General features: G+C 41.2%; 1 protein-coding gene across 1 annotated transcript; it reads left to right on the forward strand.

The window, feature by feature from the left end:
- Nucleotides 1–6209: 6209 nt before the first annotated feature.
- LOC147307368 (putative C-type lectin domain family 20 member A) lies at nt 6210–7279 on the forward strand. The gene is made up of 3 exons (XM_086273920.1): nt 6210–6418; nt 6719–6999; nt 7091–7279. Exons 1-3 carry the CDS (start codon nt 6226–6228, stop codon nt 7277–7279), a joined length of 663 nt encoding a protein of 220 aa, XP_086130046.1. The 5' UTR covers nt 6210–6225.
- Nucleotides 7280–15386: the final 8107 nt, after the last annotated feature.

The raw sequence follows: 15386 nt of genomic DNA on the forward strand, positions 1-15386 counted from the left end.
TAGCATACTGTGTAATAATACTGTGACTGATGCTGCACATGTAAACTTGTTTTCAGACTGCTGGGTAATTGATTGATTGATTGAATCTTTATTTTGAACATGTTGAAAAAGTATTAAAAAAAATAGAATTAAAAGAGACAAATGAACAAAGCAAACAAAAGGAAAACGAGCAACCACAACTCCAAATAACGTCCATGTTCAAAAAGGAGCAGGAAGAAGCATAAGCTGCTGGGTAATTACATTTTTGTTCAAAATCTTCCTAGATTATTAAATATACAATTAATTAAAATTTTGCTAATATTCTTTTGTTCTTTTGAGGAAGCACATTTATAATATTATATGTCACATTTATGGACAGCAGCTAGTTAGCCTAGCTTATCACAAAAACAGGAAACACCCAGCCTAGCTTTCTGTGACTAAACAAAATCCACTTAATGCTCATTCAGAAATGATTCATTAGCTCAGTCAGTTTCTTACAATCCCAATAATGCTGTGAGGAACATTTGGGAGGAACATCTGGTTATCAATCAATCCAAAATACTATATGATTCCTACATACTTTCTACAGCTAGAAATCACGACTAAAATATAATGAATGGCTTTGCTGTAATTTCCTTGGGCTTTTTATCATGCTCTGTAAATCCTCTCATTTCCCTCTAGACAGAGGCTGCTAAGCATTCAGATTATAAAATTTAGAAACAAAGCAATTTCTTTCAAAGTGCAGATTTTATAAAGCACTCATAAATCATTTTAACAATAGACAAACTTTTTAATACACTGCAGATTTAATTGTAAGCAGATATTTGCCCAGGGCCATTAAGATCAAACCACAGCCAATTAAATCTTAAAACAAAGACGTAACTTTCGGCTGTGGAGCTTCAGAAGTGCCTCAAAGCACAGAAAGTAGAAATAGTCCACTCAACACTGCTAACACGTTGATTACACTTTACACACATAATGATGTTAACTGCATTAAAATTAAAGTTGGGCAGATAATAAGAGTATGTTTCTTGTGAACCAAACTCTAATTTTATTTAACTTTCCATTTTCCTGGTGGCTCAGGATGCTTTAACAATAAATAAGGGAAATAGACACTGTAGTGTTGTGTGATGGTAATAAAGTCTACTTACCAGTGCAACTAATTAACTCAATCATTAATCCAGTCCAGAGGAAGTCCATGTAATCCCAATAACATTATGACATTTTGCTACACTTTTGTATTTTTTGTGAGTTACAAAATGTGAAGAACAGCTTATTATCAGTCATTCCAAGATGTCTTCTACAGCTAGTAATACAAAGTAAAATTTGATGTGTTTGTTAGTATTTTCATCTTAACCTGTATAAACTAACCTTTCCATCTGTACCAGGGATGGTAAATAATCAGGTCATTAAAACCAAGAATTCCTTTGATACCGCTAATTATACGATTCTTAAAACATTAATAAATCATTTTTAACAAGTGGACTGTTCCAGATACACAGCAGTGTAGATGGTAAACAGATATAACTCCTCATTAGTGTATTTGTCAAAATATATTACTGAAGCTGGGGTATAAAAAACACAGTAAAACATTATGTTAATGTCAAACACTTTAAATTTGTGTATATGACATATCAAAAAACACACTACAGCATCGTCCTGTAGATGAACTGGGTTTAACTGTGTAACACAATATCTGTCAGGGTTGGTTGAAAGAGAACCCAAATGCAGGACTTTTAGATGAAGATGGTGCGTTTATTTACAGTGAAGAGAGCAGAAAGCAGTGCCAACGATCACAGTGTGTGTGTTCTTCCTGCGCCTGTGTTTGTGTTTGTCCTCCTCGGTGTCCTCCACATGTTTCCGCAATCCTCCTGGAAACAAGAGACGCAACAGTGAGTACATTTTAGACCAATATCTAAGCTGCCCTTTTTTATCTAAAGTCTTGGAAAAATTGTATATGACCAATTGATCACATACTTGAATGCACAAAATGTTCAGGAGATTTTTCAATCTGGTTTTAAAGCAATGCATAACACTGAATCAGCACTTTTAAGAATTTTTAATGATATATTTTTATCATGTGATTCTGGTGAAAGTGTCATTCTTATTTTACTCGATTTAACTGCTGCATTTGACACTGTAGACCATGAAATTTTAATCTCGCATTTGGAGCAGTGTGTCGGTATAACAGGTTCTGAAATGGTTCAGGTCTTACTTAACAAACCGAACCTTTTCAGTTCGCTTAGGAAATTGTGAGTCCTCCCGTGCTCCGTTGTCTCATGGAGTACCACAGGGTTCCATTCTGGGCCCTATCCTGTTTTCACTTTATTTACTTCCATTGGGCTCAATTTTTAGAAAGCACAGACTCTCGTTTCACTATTATGCAGATGACTGCCAGATTTATGTTCCTCTTAAAAAGAAAGATGGGTCGTCTGTAAATCGTTTACAAACATGTCTGGAGGACGTCAAGTCGTGGTTGGCGCTAAACTTTCTTTGTTTTAATGATTCTAAGACTGAAGTAATGGTGTTCAGACCTGCCTCCACTGCTGTTCCGTGTGTTGATTTGCAATCCCTGAAATCATTCTGTAAACCAGAGATTGTTAATCTGGGTTTTAAAATGGATCCTGAGTTTAAGCTTGAAAGCCAGATCGGGTTGGTTGTAAGGTCTAGTTTCTTTCATCTGAGGCAACTGGCAAAAATTAAGCACTTTCTTACGAGACAGCAATTTGAAACAGTAATCCACGCTTTTGTAACCGTTCGGCTGGATTACTGTAATTCTCTTTATTTTGGGGTGAGTCGATCTTCTGTTTTTCGACTGCAGTTAGTCCAGAATGCTGCTGCACGCCTTTTAACTGGCACTCGTAGATACGAGCATATCACCCCAGTTTTATATTCACTTCATTGGCTGCCCGTGCATTTTAGGATCCATTTTAAGCTGCTTTTATTTGTTTTTAAATGTTTGTCCAATGCTGCCCCTGTGTACCTCTCTGAGCTTCTTCATCCATACATACCTTCCCGGTCCCTCAGGTCGGCAGACCAGCTCCTCCTGAGCGTGCCCAGGACTAATCGTGAGCTCAGAGGGGATCGGGCGTTTGCTGTGGCAGCACCAAAACTGTGGAATGAGTTGCCTTTACATGTTAGACAGGCACCTTCCTTATCTGTTTTTAAATCACGTCTTAAAACATATTTATTTACCTTGGCTTTTAGCACAGCAGGACTTGTTGATGTCTCTTAATACGTTTCTTATTAATTATATTATTTTTAATTTTAAGATATTTTATATGTAATTTAAACTGTTTCCTCTCTGTTTTATATTTGTAGCACTTTGGTCAACATTGTTGGATGTAAAGTGCGTTATAAATAAAGATGCTATGCTATGCTATGCTACATTCCCATCCACCAGCCGACAAATATGCCTTCACCATTCAAACAGGAGAATAACTGAGAACGCAGTAACACAAGCATGAGCACTAACTGTGTTCCTAGTTTAACAATATCGCGCCACTACTCTCTTATGTAGGGCTTCTTGATTATTCAGATCGGCAACAGTTGAGTGATTAATCCCAGGTGTGGCTGGCTCAAAGACGGGAGACTCTCCAGGCCTGGTGTGGCAGCAAAACTAACACACCACAGCACACACACTCAAATGCGTACACAGGAAGACGAGGGACCGGGGGCATATCACATCAACAAACAACCATAAACGATCCACAACGACCAATAGAACTCATAATATTCATTAAACCCCAAAATAACACCCGATACTATAGACAAATTTATTCTCCACTAAGTAATATAATTTTATGTGAGATGAAGTTCACACAGGTTTTATTCATAGAATAAAAATTGTTGTTTATTTGATATATGAATACAAAAACTCTCCAAATTATGGTGTAACACATTTGCATTTCTTCTAATTCCAGTTTTTAAAGACTACATATTTAATGCTTTTTCAGTTTTTATGGCCAAAAAACGATAACAAAAAGTTAATACTTCCAGACAAGCATCACAGCACCCAGTCAGTTTTTTCAAAATGACCTAACCCCATTACCTATCATAAGCCATGGCAGTAATATGAAAACATTATTTTCTATTTAAATATTTATTTAACTACCAGCTTAAAAACGGAGCACAACAGAGGAACAGCACATTAAAAGGTTTGATCCCCCTGGAAACTCTTAGAATTGTCCCTGTAGGGTTGCATTGAATTAAGCAGTATTAACACTACTGCCCTTTCTGCAGAAGGGCAATTGGCTACGTTGCATGTTTTGCAAATCTGCCTTTTGAGTCAGGTGAAATACCACCAAGACAAAAGAACTAGTAGCTGACTTCAGAAGGAGGAAGTCTGAGCTGCAGCCTGTCAGCATCAACGGGGAGTGCGCGGAAAGGGTCTCCAGTTTCAAGTTTCTGGGTGTGCACATAGACACAGACCTCCAATGGAGACACCTCTGCGGTTTTAAAGAAGGCCCAACAGTGTCTGCACTTTCTGAGAATCCTCAGAAAAATGGACCTGAAGAAGGAGCTGCTGACCGTCTTCTACCGCTGCTCCATTGAAAGTGTGCTGACATATTGCATCGGTGTGTGGTTCTCCAGCTGCACCACAGCATACAGAAAGGCACTCCAGAGGGTCATCAATATGGCCCAAAAAATCATTGGACATCCTCTTCCCTCCCTGAAGGACCTGTACAGCACTCGCTGTCTCAAGAGGGCACACAGCATCCTACAGGACTGCACACACCCAGGACACCGGGTGTTTAAGCTGCTGCCGTCGGGCAGGAGGTTCAGGCTGCTGAGGTCCTGGACAAACAGACTCAATGACAGCTTTTACAACAGGGCAACAGCCCTGATCAATGCAAATAGCTGACCTGACTGGCTACCTCCCTGGACTTTTTTTTTTTTGGGGGGGGGGGGGGGGGGGGGGGGGAGTAACAATGTTTAAAACAATAACAATAATAATATTTATATTTATAACAAGGTGCAATAATAATTAATGTGCAATAATGACAGTGTGCAATACACTTATTCTTCTTCTTTTTATTACTAAGTTAATATACTGTGTTGTGTTGTTTGTGTTGCGTTGTGATGTGTCATATCATGTCGTGTTGTGTTACATGTAGTGCCGACATAGGACAGTTTTCCAGTCTCATTGAACTATTGTACTATGTATGACTGTGCAATGACAATAAAGAGTTATCTATCTATCTATCTGAAATATGCAAAATGTAATAGACTGTAGTTAGCTGTGCCCAGTTAGGCCTGTTTGTATTGCTGTGTTAAAATGTTGTGGGTAATAGTGTCTCAGCTGTGTGGAACAGTTAACCGTTTCTTCTTGTCTGCTGTGTGCAGCCGCAGTCTGGTAGTTTCGAATATTACAAGACAAATAACAACACAAAAAGGCTGTATTTATAACGGTAAATGGACTGGTTCTTATCTAGTGCTTTTCTACTCAAAGTGCTTTATACAGCATGCCTCATTCTAGACCAAAATACTAAATTTTGCTCTACAAGGGCCTGATATTACGAGGACATTATTCTGCCACTGTTCTATGGAAATTTAAAACGAATGTCCTCAGAAAAAAAATCAGGTAAAATTGTTTTTTTGGTTTTTTTAATCACGTAATTCTTTGTTTTTACATACATCAGGTCCCAATCAGCCACACATAAACACACAAGTTCATACATAGCATGCCTGGACACATAAACGTAAACACAAAAAACATCCACTTTGATAGTTTGCTGCTTGCAAGTGGTGAGAACTTGCAGAAAGTGGGAACTGAAGGCAATAAAAAGAAATGGAGTAAACGTGTGCGACACATTTGATTTATCATAAAGCATTTGAATGTTGCTGCTTTGCTTGGACAATTAACTAGTAAAATGTCTTAGTAAAATGAGTAATTCCCAGACTTGACAAAGAAATGTCATCATCAGACTAAGTTTCAGAGCTTCCCTCCTAACACATGCAAGGTAAGTTCTCTTACTTTAAGTTAGGTAGAGTGCATGAATGCAGGTTTATAATCAGCTTTTCACATCATATGTATATATGAGTAAAACTACATAGTGAATAAAGCAGAGCTTCACTATAGATTTCTCTCAATTTCTTTCCTGTCTGTGGATGCTTTTCTTGCTCTAGTGTCATCCTCCTGTGGAAAACATGATGACAAAGACATGCATTTTCATTCAACTGCTGCTCTTCCTTTCTCCTGTTTGTGGGGAATTGAAAGTTGCATATGACTCCCCTTCTATCTTCATGTCATGGAGAGATGCACAGGCATACTGCAGGCACAAGTACACTGATTTGGTCACTGTCAGAAACGAGCAAGAAAATGAACGTTTTATTCAGCACGGCTGGATCGGATTATACCGAGAAGATGCAGCAAGTCCATGGAAATGGTCCCAAGATGATGAGATAGCCACCTTCACCATGTGGGAACATATAACTGGTAAGGAACATGTAACTGAATTATATTTGTATAACTGTATTACAGTATTTCTGTTAGGCTAACATTTATTTGTTTTAAAGTTCAAATCTATTATATCTATTGTATCTATTATATCTTGCCTATACTATTATCTACAGTACATTTATGAAACATGCTGAGGCCTTTTTGATGCAAACAATAAAAGATGAATATCTGAGCGCATACAGATGCAACATCTCAGATGCAATTTGGTCTTCAAACCTTCTCTGAAAACTTCTCAGTGCATTCTCACTACTTTACTTCTCCTTGTTCTTGCAGAAGCAAATGCACAGAGAAACTGTGTTTTTAAGAGAAGTGGAAAATGGGTAGCCAGCGATTGTGGATTGGAGCGACGTTTCACATGTTATACTGACCCTTTGGTTCTGGTGAAGGAGAATAAGACGTGGGAGGAGGCATTGGATCACTGCAGGTCTCTGGATAGAGTCAACACAAATAATCCAACCTTTTCAGACTGGAACCACCGCTACGACCTGGTCACGCTGATCTCTCCATTTGAACATACTTATGCACGAGAGAGAGCACAAGAGGCTACCACTGATGAGGTTGGCCAGTTTCCTACATTGTATTTGTATTGAGAAACTCTTTATTTGTTACAAGTTTTTGTATGTGGACCTCTCTGTTTAATGTTGGCAGGTGTGGACAGGCCTGTGTAACCTGGCTGGTAAGTGGTTGTGGGTGAGTGGAGAGCAGATGCAATATGAAAATATTCCAAGCTGCCCATCTCACAGCTTTTGTGGCGTCCTTGAGAAGAACGGTACTGCATCCTTCAGCATGAGAAACTGCCAGCTGAGAAGGAACTTCTTCTGCTACAAGAAGCCCTAAATGCACTCAAGGCTACACTTACTTAAGTACTGTACTTCAGTATAAACGTGAAGCAATTTTATTTAAATTGCACTTATGTACATGAAAATACGCTATTGCTCAAAATATGAAATGTGGTCAAGAAGGTGAAACAATGTTTATAATAGTTTATAAGTAATAGTTTATAATACAAGAACCAGAATGTAAACTATGGTTTGAATAGATGTTTCATTGATTTAAGATATTCCAGGACTCTAGTCTACTGGGGATTAAGAAATTTGCAAACCGATGTATCCCAACCTTTCTAGTTAGTTTCATTTTACTTTAAATAAAAGCGTTTATTTCTTTAAAAAAAAACAAAAAAAACCGCAGGGCTTTTTTTTTTTAGCTCATTCACAATTTGGTCATGAAAACATACTTGTACAAAAACTTGTACAAAAAAACAATAGGGCGTTTTGTTGTTGTTTTCTTTAAGTACAGTCTCAACTTTATGGAAACCCATCCAACTAAAACTGGAAATCACACCAAAAGTATTCACTCATGTGATGCTGTGCAGAGTTTGCATTCTGTTATCTGCATATGGAAATGTTAAGGTCACTAAAGGAAAGAAACAGATGTTTACCAGATATAGTCTTGTGTCTGCCAGTAAGGCATAGCGATATTTGAATAGATTTGAATAAGGGGATTTACATTCAAAATGTGTTTGAATGTTTGTTCTATAGCAAACCATAAAGTGATCATGAAGTGTTATACCTGTGCTCAGCACTTTCCACACATTTATGTCAATGTGAACTCAAATTAAACAGAACTATTACTGAAACATGATTTCAAATGGTGTCACTATAGACATTAAGCTGATGGCAGCCTAAGGATTACTCACAATTTACCCCGAGTACAGTCACAGGGAAATTTTACTGGTATTTTGTGTTACCTACATTAGAACAGCTAACAACAGTCTGCTCTGCTGTCCCCTCACCGTCTGCCTTTTTTCTCCATTGGCTTATCTCTTCATGTTTTATTTGTTTGTCCTTTCTTAGCTTTCATGCCCCCACAGAGGATGATGAGTTAAGTTTTTGTGTGAGTGTTACTCGTTGTCAGTATTACTCTTTTCTTGATGCAACACACCTCAAATTCCGGCCCTGTGTATCTTGTCAGTATTGGCAGATCTCCTGTCCACCCAAAACAGAAGAGGTGGAAAAACTGGATAGCCAGTGAAAAGCTGAAATGATAAGTGAGTAATTGAATCTGCCCGTATTACAGTATAAATCCATATGTCAGTTTTAAGTGTAACTGAAAACCCATTTGTTTTGTTTCGATCCCAAGATGTTGCTGCCCCTCACTGAGGAGCATCCAAAGATCCTGTCAGACAAAGCAGGCAGAGACGATTTTTGTTTTTAATCTTGTTCCTTTTTCTCCTCTGTCTCCGGGATAGTTGATATATGGAGGGAGTTTCACCCCTCTAAAAAAGACTATACACACTATTCTCCCCCCCCCACAATAGTTATGCTAGAATCGATTACTTCTTCATGAATAATAATGATTTAAATAGGGTAAAAGAGTGTGAAATTCAACAAGCAGATGTATCTGACCACTGTGCAATCCACCTTATAGTTAATTTGAAAGGACAGGAGAAAAATACATTATGGAGGCTAAATGTGGGAATATTAAATAATAAAAACTGAAAAAGCATTAAATATGTAGTCTTTAAAAACTGGAATTAGAAGAAATGTAGAGTGGGATTTTCACGGCACATTCCACACCACATCTCTGTGCGTTCATCATTTGTTTGAAGCCAGCTCACCTCCTGCAACCACTTTTCCGAGAATACGTGCTTCTTTTGTGGTTCGGACTCCTTCTGACATTTCTTTGGAGGTAGAGGAACACCAAAGTAATTGCTTAAAGGAGCTTCTTCGACATCTTTAAGAGTTCTAAACTTTAAGAGTCTGTCCTCCTCCAGAAAATCTTATGTATGCAAACACGCGTTGCAACTTCATATCTTGTGCGCGTTTTTTTTTTTTTTTTTTTGGACAGCGAATGCGCACCTGCGGACCACTTATGTGCAGCCCCGGTTATATAGCTCGTCATATTGCAGCCACAGAAATTCTTTTGTCCATGAAACCGTAAAGCTGCACTTTCTTTTTGCCTCATAGTCTGATTTCTCATAACTTTTCCGTTTTGTGGTAAGCTTTTCTTTGGCTGTCACTTCTTCACCCTGACCTGTCTTATTTGGCTCAGCAGAACTGAAATGCTTTTACACACACACACACATAACGGTCAGCGATTCTCTGCGCGATCAACCTCTCACATGTTTAAGCTGCGGGAGATTTCACTTGTCATGTTTGCATAGTAAGCTAACGATTGATAAGACGATGTCAGAGGAATTGGTGCACAAATTATCATCACTCACCAATCAGTGCTGTCGCTCTCTAGCGATTTTGCAAGCCCTGTATCTGATTGAGGAATCACTCATCTTTGGAAAAGAGAGTTTATTACAGAGAAATGGCTCTTTCCAAAATAAAAGCTATACTATCCGCTTCTTCTGGGCTATATTCTCAGCAGCATATTGTAGCGGGTCAGGGCTGTTCGGGGTTCTGTTTGTACAGTTATGTTTTGTTTATGTTGCCATAGTGATGGGTGATGCCCTCTCGCTGCGACGGTGTGTCCTTCCGGGGTCAGAGGGCGCCCTGTGTGTTGTTGTTGTTGCTGTGCGGTTGCCGCGCTGAGCAGTTAGCTAGCGGCAGTGTTCTTCTGCAGATGTCAATAAACGGCTGTGCTCCCTGGCTAGCTCACGGGAAGCAAGACCAAACGACACCTCCGTCTCCTCGTTGTCTGAGCTCGCCACATTGGTGTCAGAAGTGGGATGATGGTGGCACCCCATGTTCTGACCCGAGTGACTTTTCCCCCGCCGGTCGTGCCCGGCCGGTGCGCCAAAAGAAGGCACCTGGACATTTGCAAAGTGGAAGCAAAAAACAAGCGCAAATTCAAACGCGATTTCAATATGTCACATATTGACAGTGGCTCACCGATGCCAATGACATAATTACCCAGCTACATTTCCGAAAGAATGCAAAAGCATTGACATATATTTTTCCTTCCTACAATAGCCTGACGGGCAGGGCAGAGATAGATTTTGGTAGTACGACTGGAAAAATCGCTAGCCCCGGGACGTCGGGCTAGCGATTTTGCAAGCCCTGTGTTACAGGCATGGCCCTTTAAGGATGAAGCCTGATGGGAAATGTATTCGGGATGTGTGTAGCGGGACTGCCTGGTGTGTGTGTGAAGAGAGAGAGCGGAGAAGGGGAAAAAGTAACGGTTAGCTACAGAAGAGACGAAAAGAAAATAAATAAAAGGAATATAATAACTCCCTCGACAGCCAGAGTTGTGTCGGCGATGCTCACTGTGAGTAAACTGTTTCAGCCCACTGTACGCGGTGTTCGTGCCTTAGAGAAGAAATAAAGTTCGGTGAAGCAGTTTCCTACGCCTCCTTCGATCTTTTTGCTAGCGGAGTTGACCTGTATAGTAAGCTGTTGCCGGCTACGAGTCAGTTACGGAACCTTCAAGTAACTGCCAGAGGTTTTCTTACTATGGTTCGGGCCCGCGGATCTGGCGCGGTAACACCTGTATCTGATTGAGGAATCACTCATCTTTGGAAAAGAGAGTTTATTACAGAGAAATGGCTCTTTCCAAAATAAAAGCTATACTATACGCTTCTTCTGGGCTATATTCTCAGCAGCATATTGTAGCGGGTCAGGGCTGTTCGGGGTTCTGTTTGTACAGTTATGTTTTGTTTATGTTGCCATAGTGACGGGTGACGCCCTCTCGCTGCGACGGTGTGTCCTTCCGGGGTCAGAGGGCGCCTTGTGTGTTGTTGTTGTTGCTGTGCGGTTGGCGCGCTGAGCAGTTAGCTAGCGGCAGTGTTCTTCTGCAGATGTCAATAAACGGCTGTGCTCCCTGGCTAGCTCACGGGAAGCAAGACCAAACGACACCTCCGTCTCCTCGTTGTCTGAGCTCGCCACATTGGTGTCAGAAGTGGGATGATGGTGGCACCCCATGTTCTGACCCGAGTGACCCCGGCCGGTGCGCCAAAAGAAGGCACCTGGACATTTGCAGGACTTTGTGTGGGGTAATGGGGTCGTCGGGGACGACTGACCCCTTAGGTGGGGGCTATGTAGCGGGTCAAGGCTGTTCGGGGTTCTGTTTGTACAGTTATGTTTTGTTTATGTTGCCATAGTGACAGGTGACGCCTTCTCGCTGAGACGGTGTGTCCTTCCGGGGTCAGAGGGCGCTCTGTGTGTTGTTGTTGCTGTGCGGTTGCCGCGCTGAGCAGTTAGCTAGCGGCAGTGTTCTTCTGCAGATGTCAATAAACGGCTGTGCTCCCTGGCTAGCTCACGGGAAGCAAGACCAAACGACACCTCCGTCTCCTCCTTGTCTGAGCTCGCCACATTGGTGTCAGAAGTGGGATGATGGTGGCACCCCATGTTCTGACCCGAGTGACTTTTCCCCCGCCGGTCGTGCCCGGCCGGTGCGCCAAAAGAAGGCACCTGGACATTTGCAAAGTGGAAGCAAAAAACAAGCGCAAATTCAAACGCGATTTCAATATGTCACATATTGACAGAGGCTCACCGATGCCAATGACATAATTACCCAGCTACATTTCTGAAAGAATGCAAACGCATTGACATATATTTTTCCTTCCTACAATAGCCTGACGGGCAGGGCAGAGATAGATTTTGGTAGTACGACTGGAAAAATCGCTAGCCCCGGGACGTCGGGCTAGCGATTTTGCAAGCCCTGTGTTACAGGCATGGCCCTTTAAGGATGAAGCCTGATGGGAAATGTATTCGGGATGTGTGTAGCGGGACTGCCTGGTGTGTGTGTGAAGAGAGAGAGCGGAGAAGGGGAAAAAGTAACGGTTAGCTACAGAAGAGACGAAAAGAAAATAAATAAAAGGAATATAATAACTCCCTCGACAGCCAGAGTTGTGTCGGCGATGCTCGCTGTGAGTAAACTGTTTCAGCCCACTGTACGCGGTGTTCGTGCCTTAGAGAAGAAATAAAGTTCGGTGAAGCAGTTTCCTACGCCTCCTTCGATCTTTTTGCTAGCGGAGTTGACCTGTATAGTAAGCTGTTGCCGGCTACGAGTCAGTTACGGAACCTTCAAGTAACTGCCAGAGGTTTTCTTACTACGGTTCGGGCCCGCGGATCTGGCGCGGTAACACCTGTATCTGATTGAGGAATCACTCATCTTTGGAAAAGAGAGTTTATTACAGAGAAATGGCTCTTTCCAAAATAAAAGCTATACTATATGCTTCTTCTGGGCTATATTCTCAGCAGCATATTGTAGCGGGTCAGGGCTGTTCGGGGTTCTGTTTGTACAGTTCTGTTTTGTTTATGTTGCCATAGTGACGGGTGACGCCCTCTCGCTGCGACGGTGTGTCCTTCCGGGGTCAGAGGGCGCCTTGTGTGTTGTTGTTGTTGCTGTGCGGTTGGCGCGCTGAGCAGTTAGCTAGCGGCAGTGTTCTTCTGCAGATGTCAATAAACGGCTGTGCTCCCTGGCTAGCTCACGGGAAGCAAGACCAAACGACACCTCCGTCTCCTCCTTGTCTGAGCTCGCCACATTGGTGTCAGAAGTGGGATGATGGTGGCACCCCATGTTCTGACCCGAGTGACCCCGGCCGGTGCGCCAAAAGAAGGCACCTGGACATTTGCAGGACTTTGTGTGGGGTAATGGGGTCGTCGGGGACGACTGACCCCTTAGGTGGGGGCTATGTAGCGGGTCAAGGCTGTTCGGGGTTCTGTTTGTACAGTTATGTTTTGTTTATGTTGCCATAGTGACAGGTGACGCCTTCTCGCTGAGACGGTGTGTCCTTCCGGGGTCAGAGGGCGCTCTGTGTGTTGTTGTTGTTGTTGCTGTGCGGTTGGCGCGCTGAGCAGTTAGCTAGCGGCAGTGTTCTTCTGCAGATGTCAATAAACGGCTGTGCTCCCTGGCTAGCTCACGGGAAGCAAGACCAAACGATACCTCCGTCTCCTCCTTGTCTGAGCTCGCCACAATATTAAACATATCAGGTCCCCATAAGGAGAATCATGTGCTAACGGCTGTCTAAATGACTCGGGTAAAGTTTGTAGCATGCTTGTTGTTTTTGTCTGCTTCCACTTGTCTTTGCACTAGGATGATGTCGGTGTAAATGTGCAGTCATATTCGTTGTGTTCCCACTAGTGCTGTCAGCGTTAATCTCGTTGAAATGACGTTAACGCCACAACACGGCAAATGTCAATGTCAATACATTTTTTCAAAAAATACCTCTCTGTGAAAAATGGGCTTAAAAACATAAACAACAACATAAACAACTGTGGGATACTGTTTGTCCGTGATTTCATTCCCCCCCTGCAATGGCTCTGCGCCCCACACTTTGGGAAGGTCTGCATTAAAGCATCATAGTCAAGGGAACAGAGAAAAGAGGCACATAAACTCTGACTGTCTTGCACTGCCCTCTCCTGGGAACAAGTGAAAACACTTTTACTGACGGTTGGATCAACATCCTGAGTTTGGTGCCAAACGCATCATTAAATACAGAACAAGATCATCGAGTGAGGGCACACTGGCAACAACCACCTAGCATTACATTTTCTGCTTTCAATCGGTTGCACAGCACAGCTCTCTTCATGATGCTAATATGTATTCATATAGAGATAATAGCTTTATTTTATAGTATAAAAAATAAAATCATTACTGTTTAAGACAATATTAACATTTTTATTGAGCAGAATGAAGTATAGGGTGAAGAAAAGCCAGAGTGTAATATCTCCATATAAAATGTTTAATTTGAAACAGGACAGAACAATTATATTAAAAATTAAAAATAACAGCTGCTGTTGTGAAGCAGAGGCTCCGCTGGTGGGCTTTGGAGGTGACGAGGATCTTTGACTTGTTCCTGACCAGGAGTGGGCATTCCACCCTTTTCCTGCTGAGGACCGCTCCGGGTTACACCTCAGACCGTCAAATATATGAATGTTATTAGATGGATTTTAATTGTGTTCTTATGTAACTGCCATAAATTTTCAACAATGGCTTTAAAAAGAGGTAAGGAGGATGGCACACACATCTTCTTGATAAAAGAGTGAATCAAATCCACCATTAAAATTACAACCAGTAGTTGATATCAGTCACATGCATATCTGGCAAGACACTTTGCTGTGTCGACACAACTCACTGCTGATTAATTCTTAATCACTGAATTCCAGTTCAAACTTTTATCAGTGACAAAAGTGAATCAAAAATAAAAGTAAAGTAATCTCTGGTGTAACCTTTAATTTGATGATACACAAGATCGTAATATGCTGACTTTCTATAAGAAATCAAGGAATGTGCTAAAAGTCTAGTCAATTCTATAGTGCTGCATAATCAATGATCAGTCATTTAAAATAATTATCATACATGATTAGATTTAAAGGCTATTTGTGTGCCTTGAAACTTCTTCTGTAAACTCAGTGCTCTGCGCTTTTTAAGATTTAACAGTCAGCTGCACTTGAAAGATTTTAAGTGTGACATACAGAAAATGGGATGAATCTTCATGGAAACAGGACGTTTATGGTGAGATAGTGCAAGAGTTCTAGTGACCTTGACAAAGTTCCCTGAGTTAAAATAAGGCACTACTGCTGAGCTGAATGATAAATTCCTTTTTAGTTAAATTTTAGTTAGAATTTTTTAAAGGAAGAAGTCAAAATATCTTTGCATAAACGAAATGTACTTTCTACAGATAAGATGTAGTAAGTCCAAAAGAAATGAAGCCCACGTTCAGCACTGGTTAGTACATTATGTTCATGTAAAAATGAATTGTTGGCATGTGCCATGAATTCAAACGTGCGCTAAGTTTTCTCTCCTCCCTGAGCAACATCTGCAGTTTGGTTGCTGTTTGGTTTGCTCTTGTGCACCTAACACTGCATCCACCAACTCTTCATGCACCACTGACAGTTACATTGTGAGTTTGAGTTTCTTCTTCATGTTTCTTTAATAAACTTTTTCTTAATTAGCATTTCTATCTGCACCTGTCTTGCTGCCATGGCTGTGTGGCCTAGTTTTGATAAAATCCTAGGCCATTTTCATGGTGCAAGGATCCTTCTTCTGTGCT

The sequence above is a fragment of the Aulonocara sp. 'chitande type north' Nkhata Bay genome, linkage group LG19, assembly GCF_057382095.1.
Source record: "Aulonocara sp. 'chitande type north' Nkhata Bay isolate Kocher_YH1m ecotype deep benthic linkage group LG19, A_spYH_male_GT1.1, whole genome shotgun sequence".
Taxonomy (NCBI): Eukaryota; Metazoa; Chordata; class Actinopteri; order Cichliformes; family Cichlidae; genus Aulonocara; species Aulonocara sp. 'chitande type north' Nkhata Bay.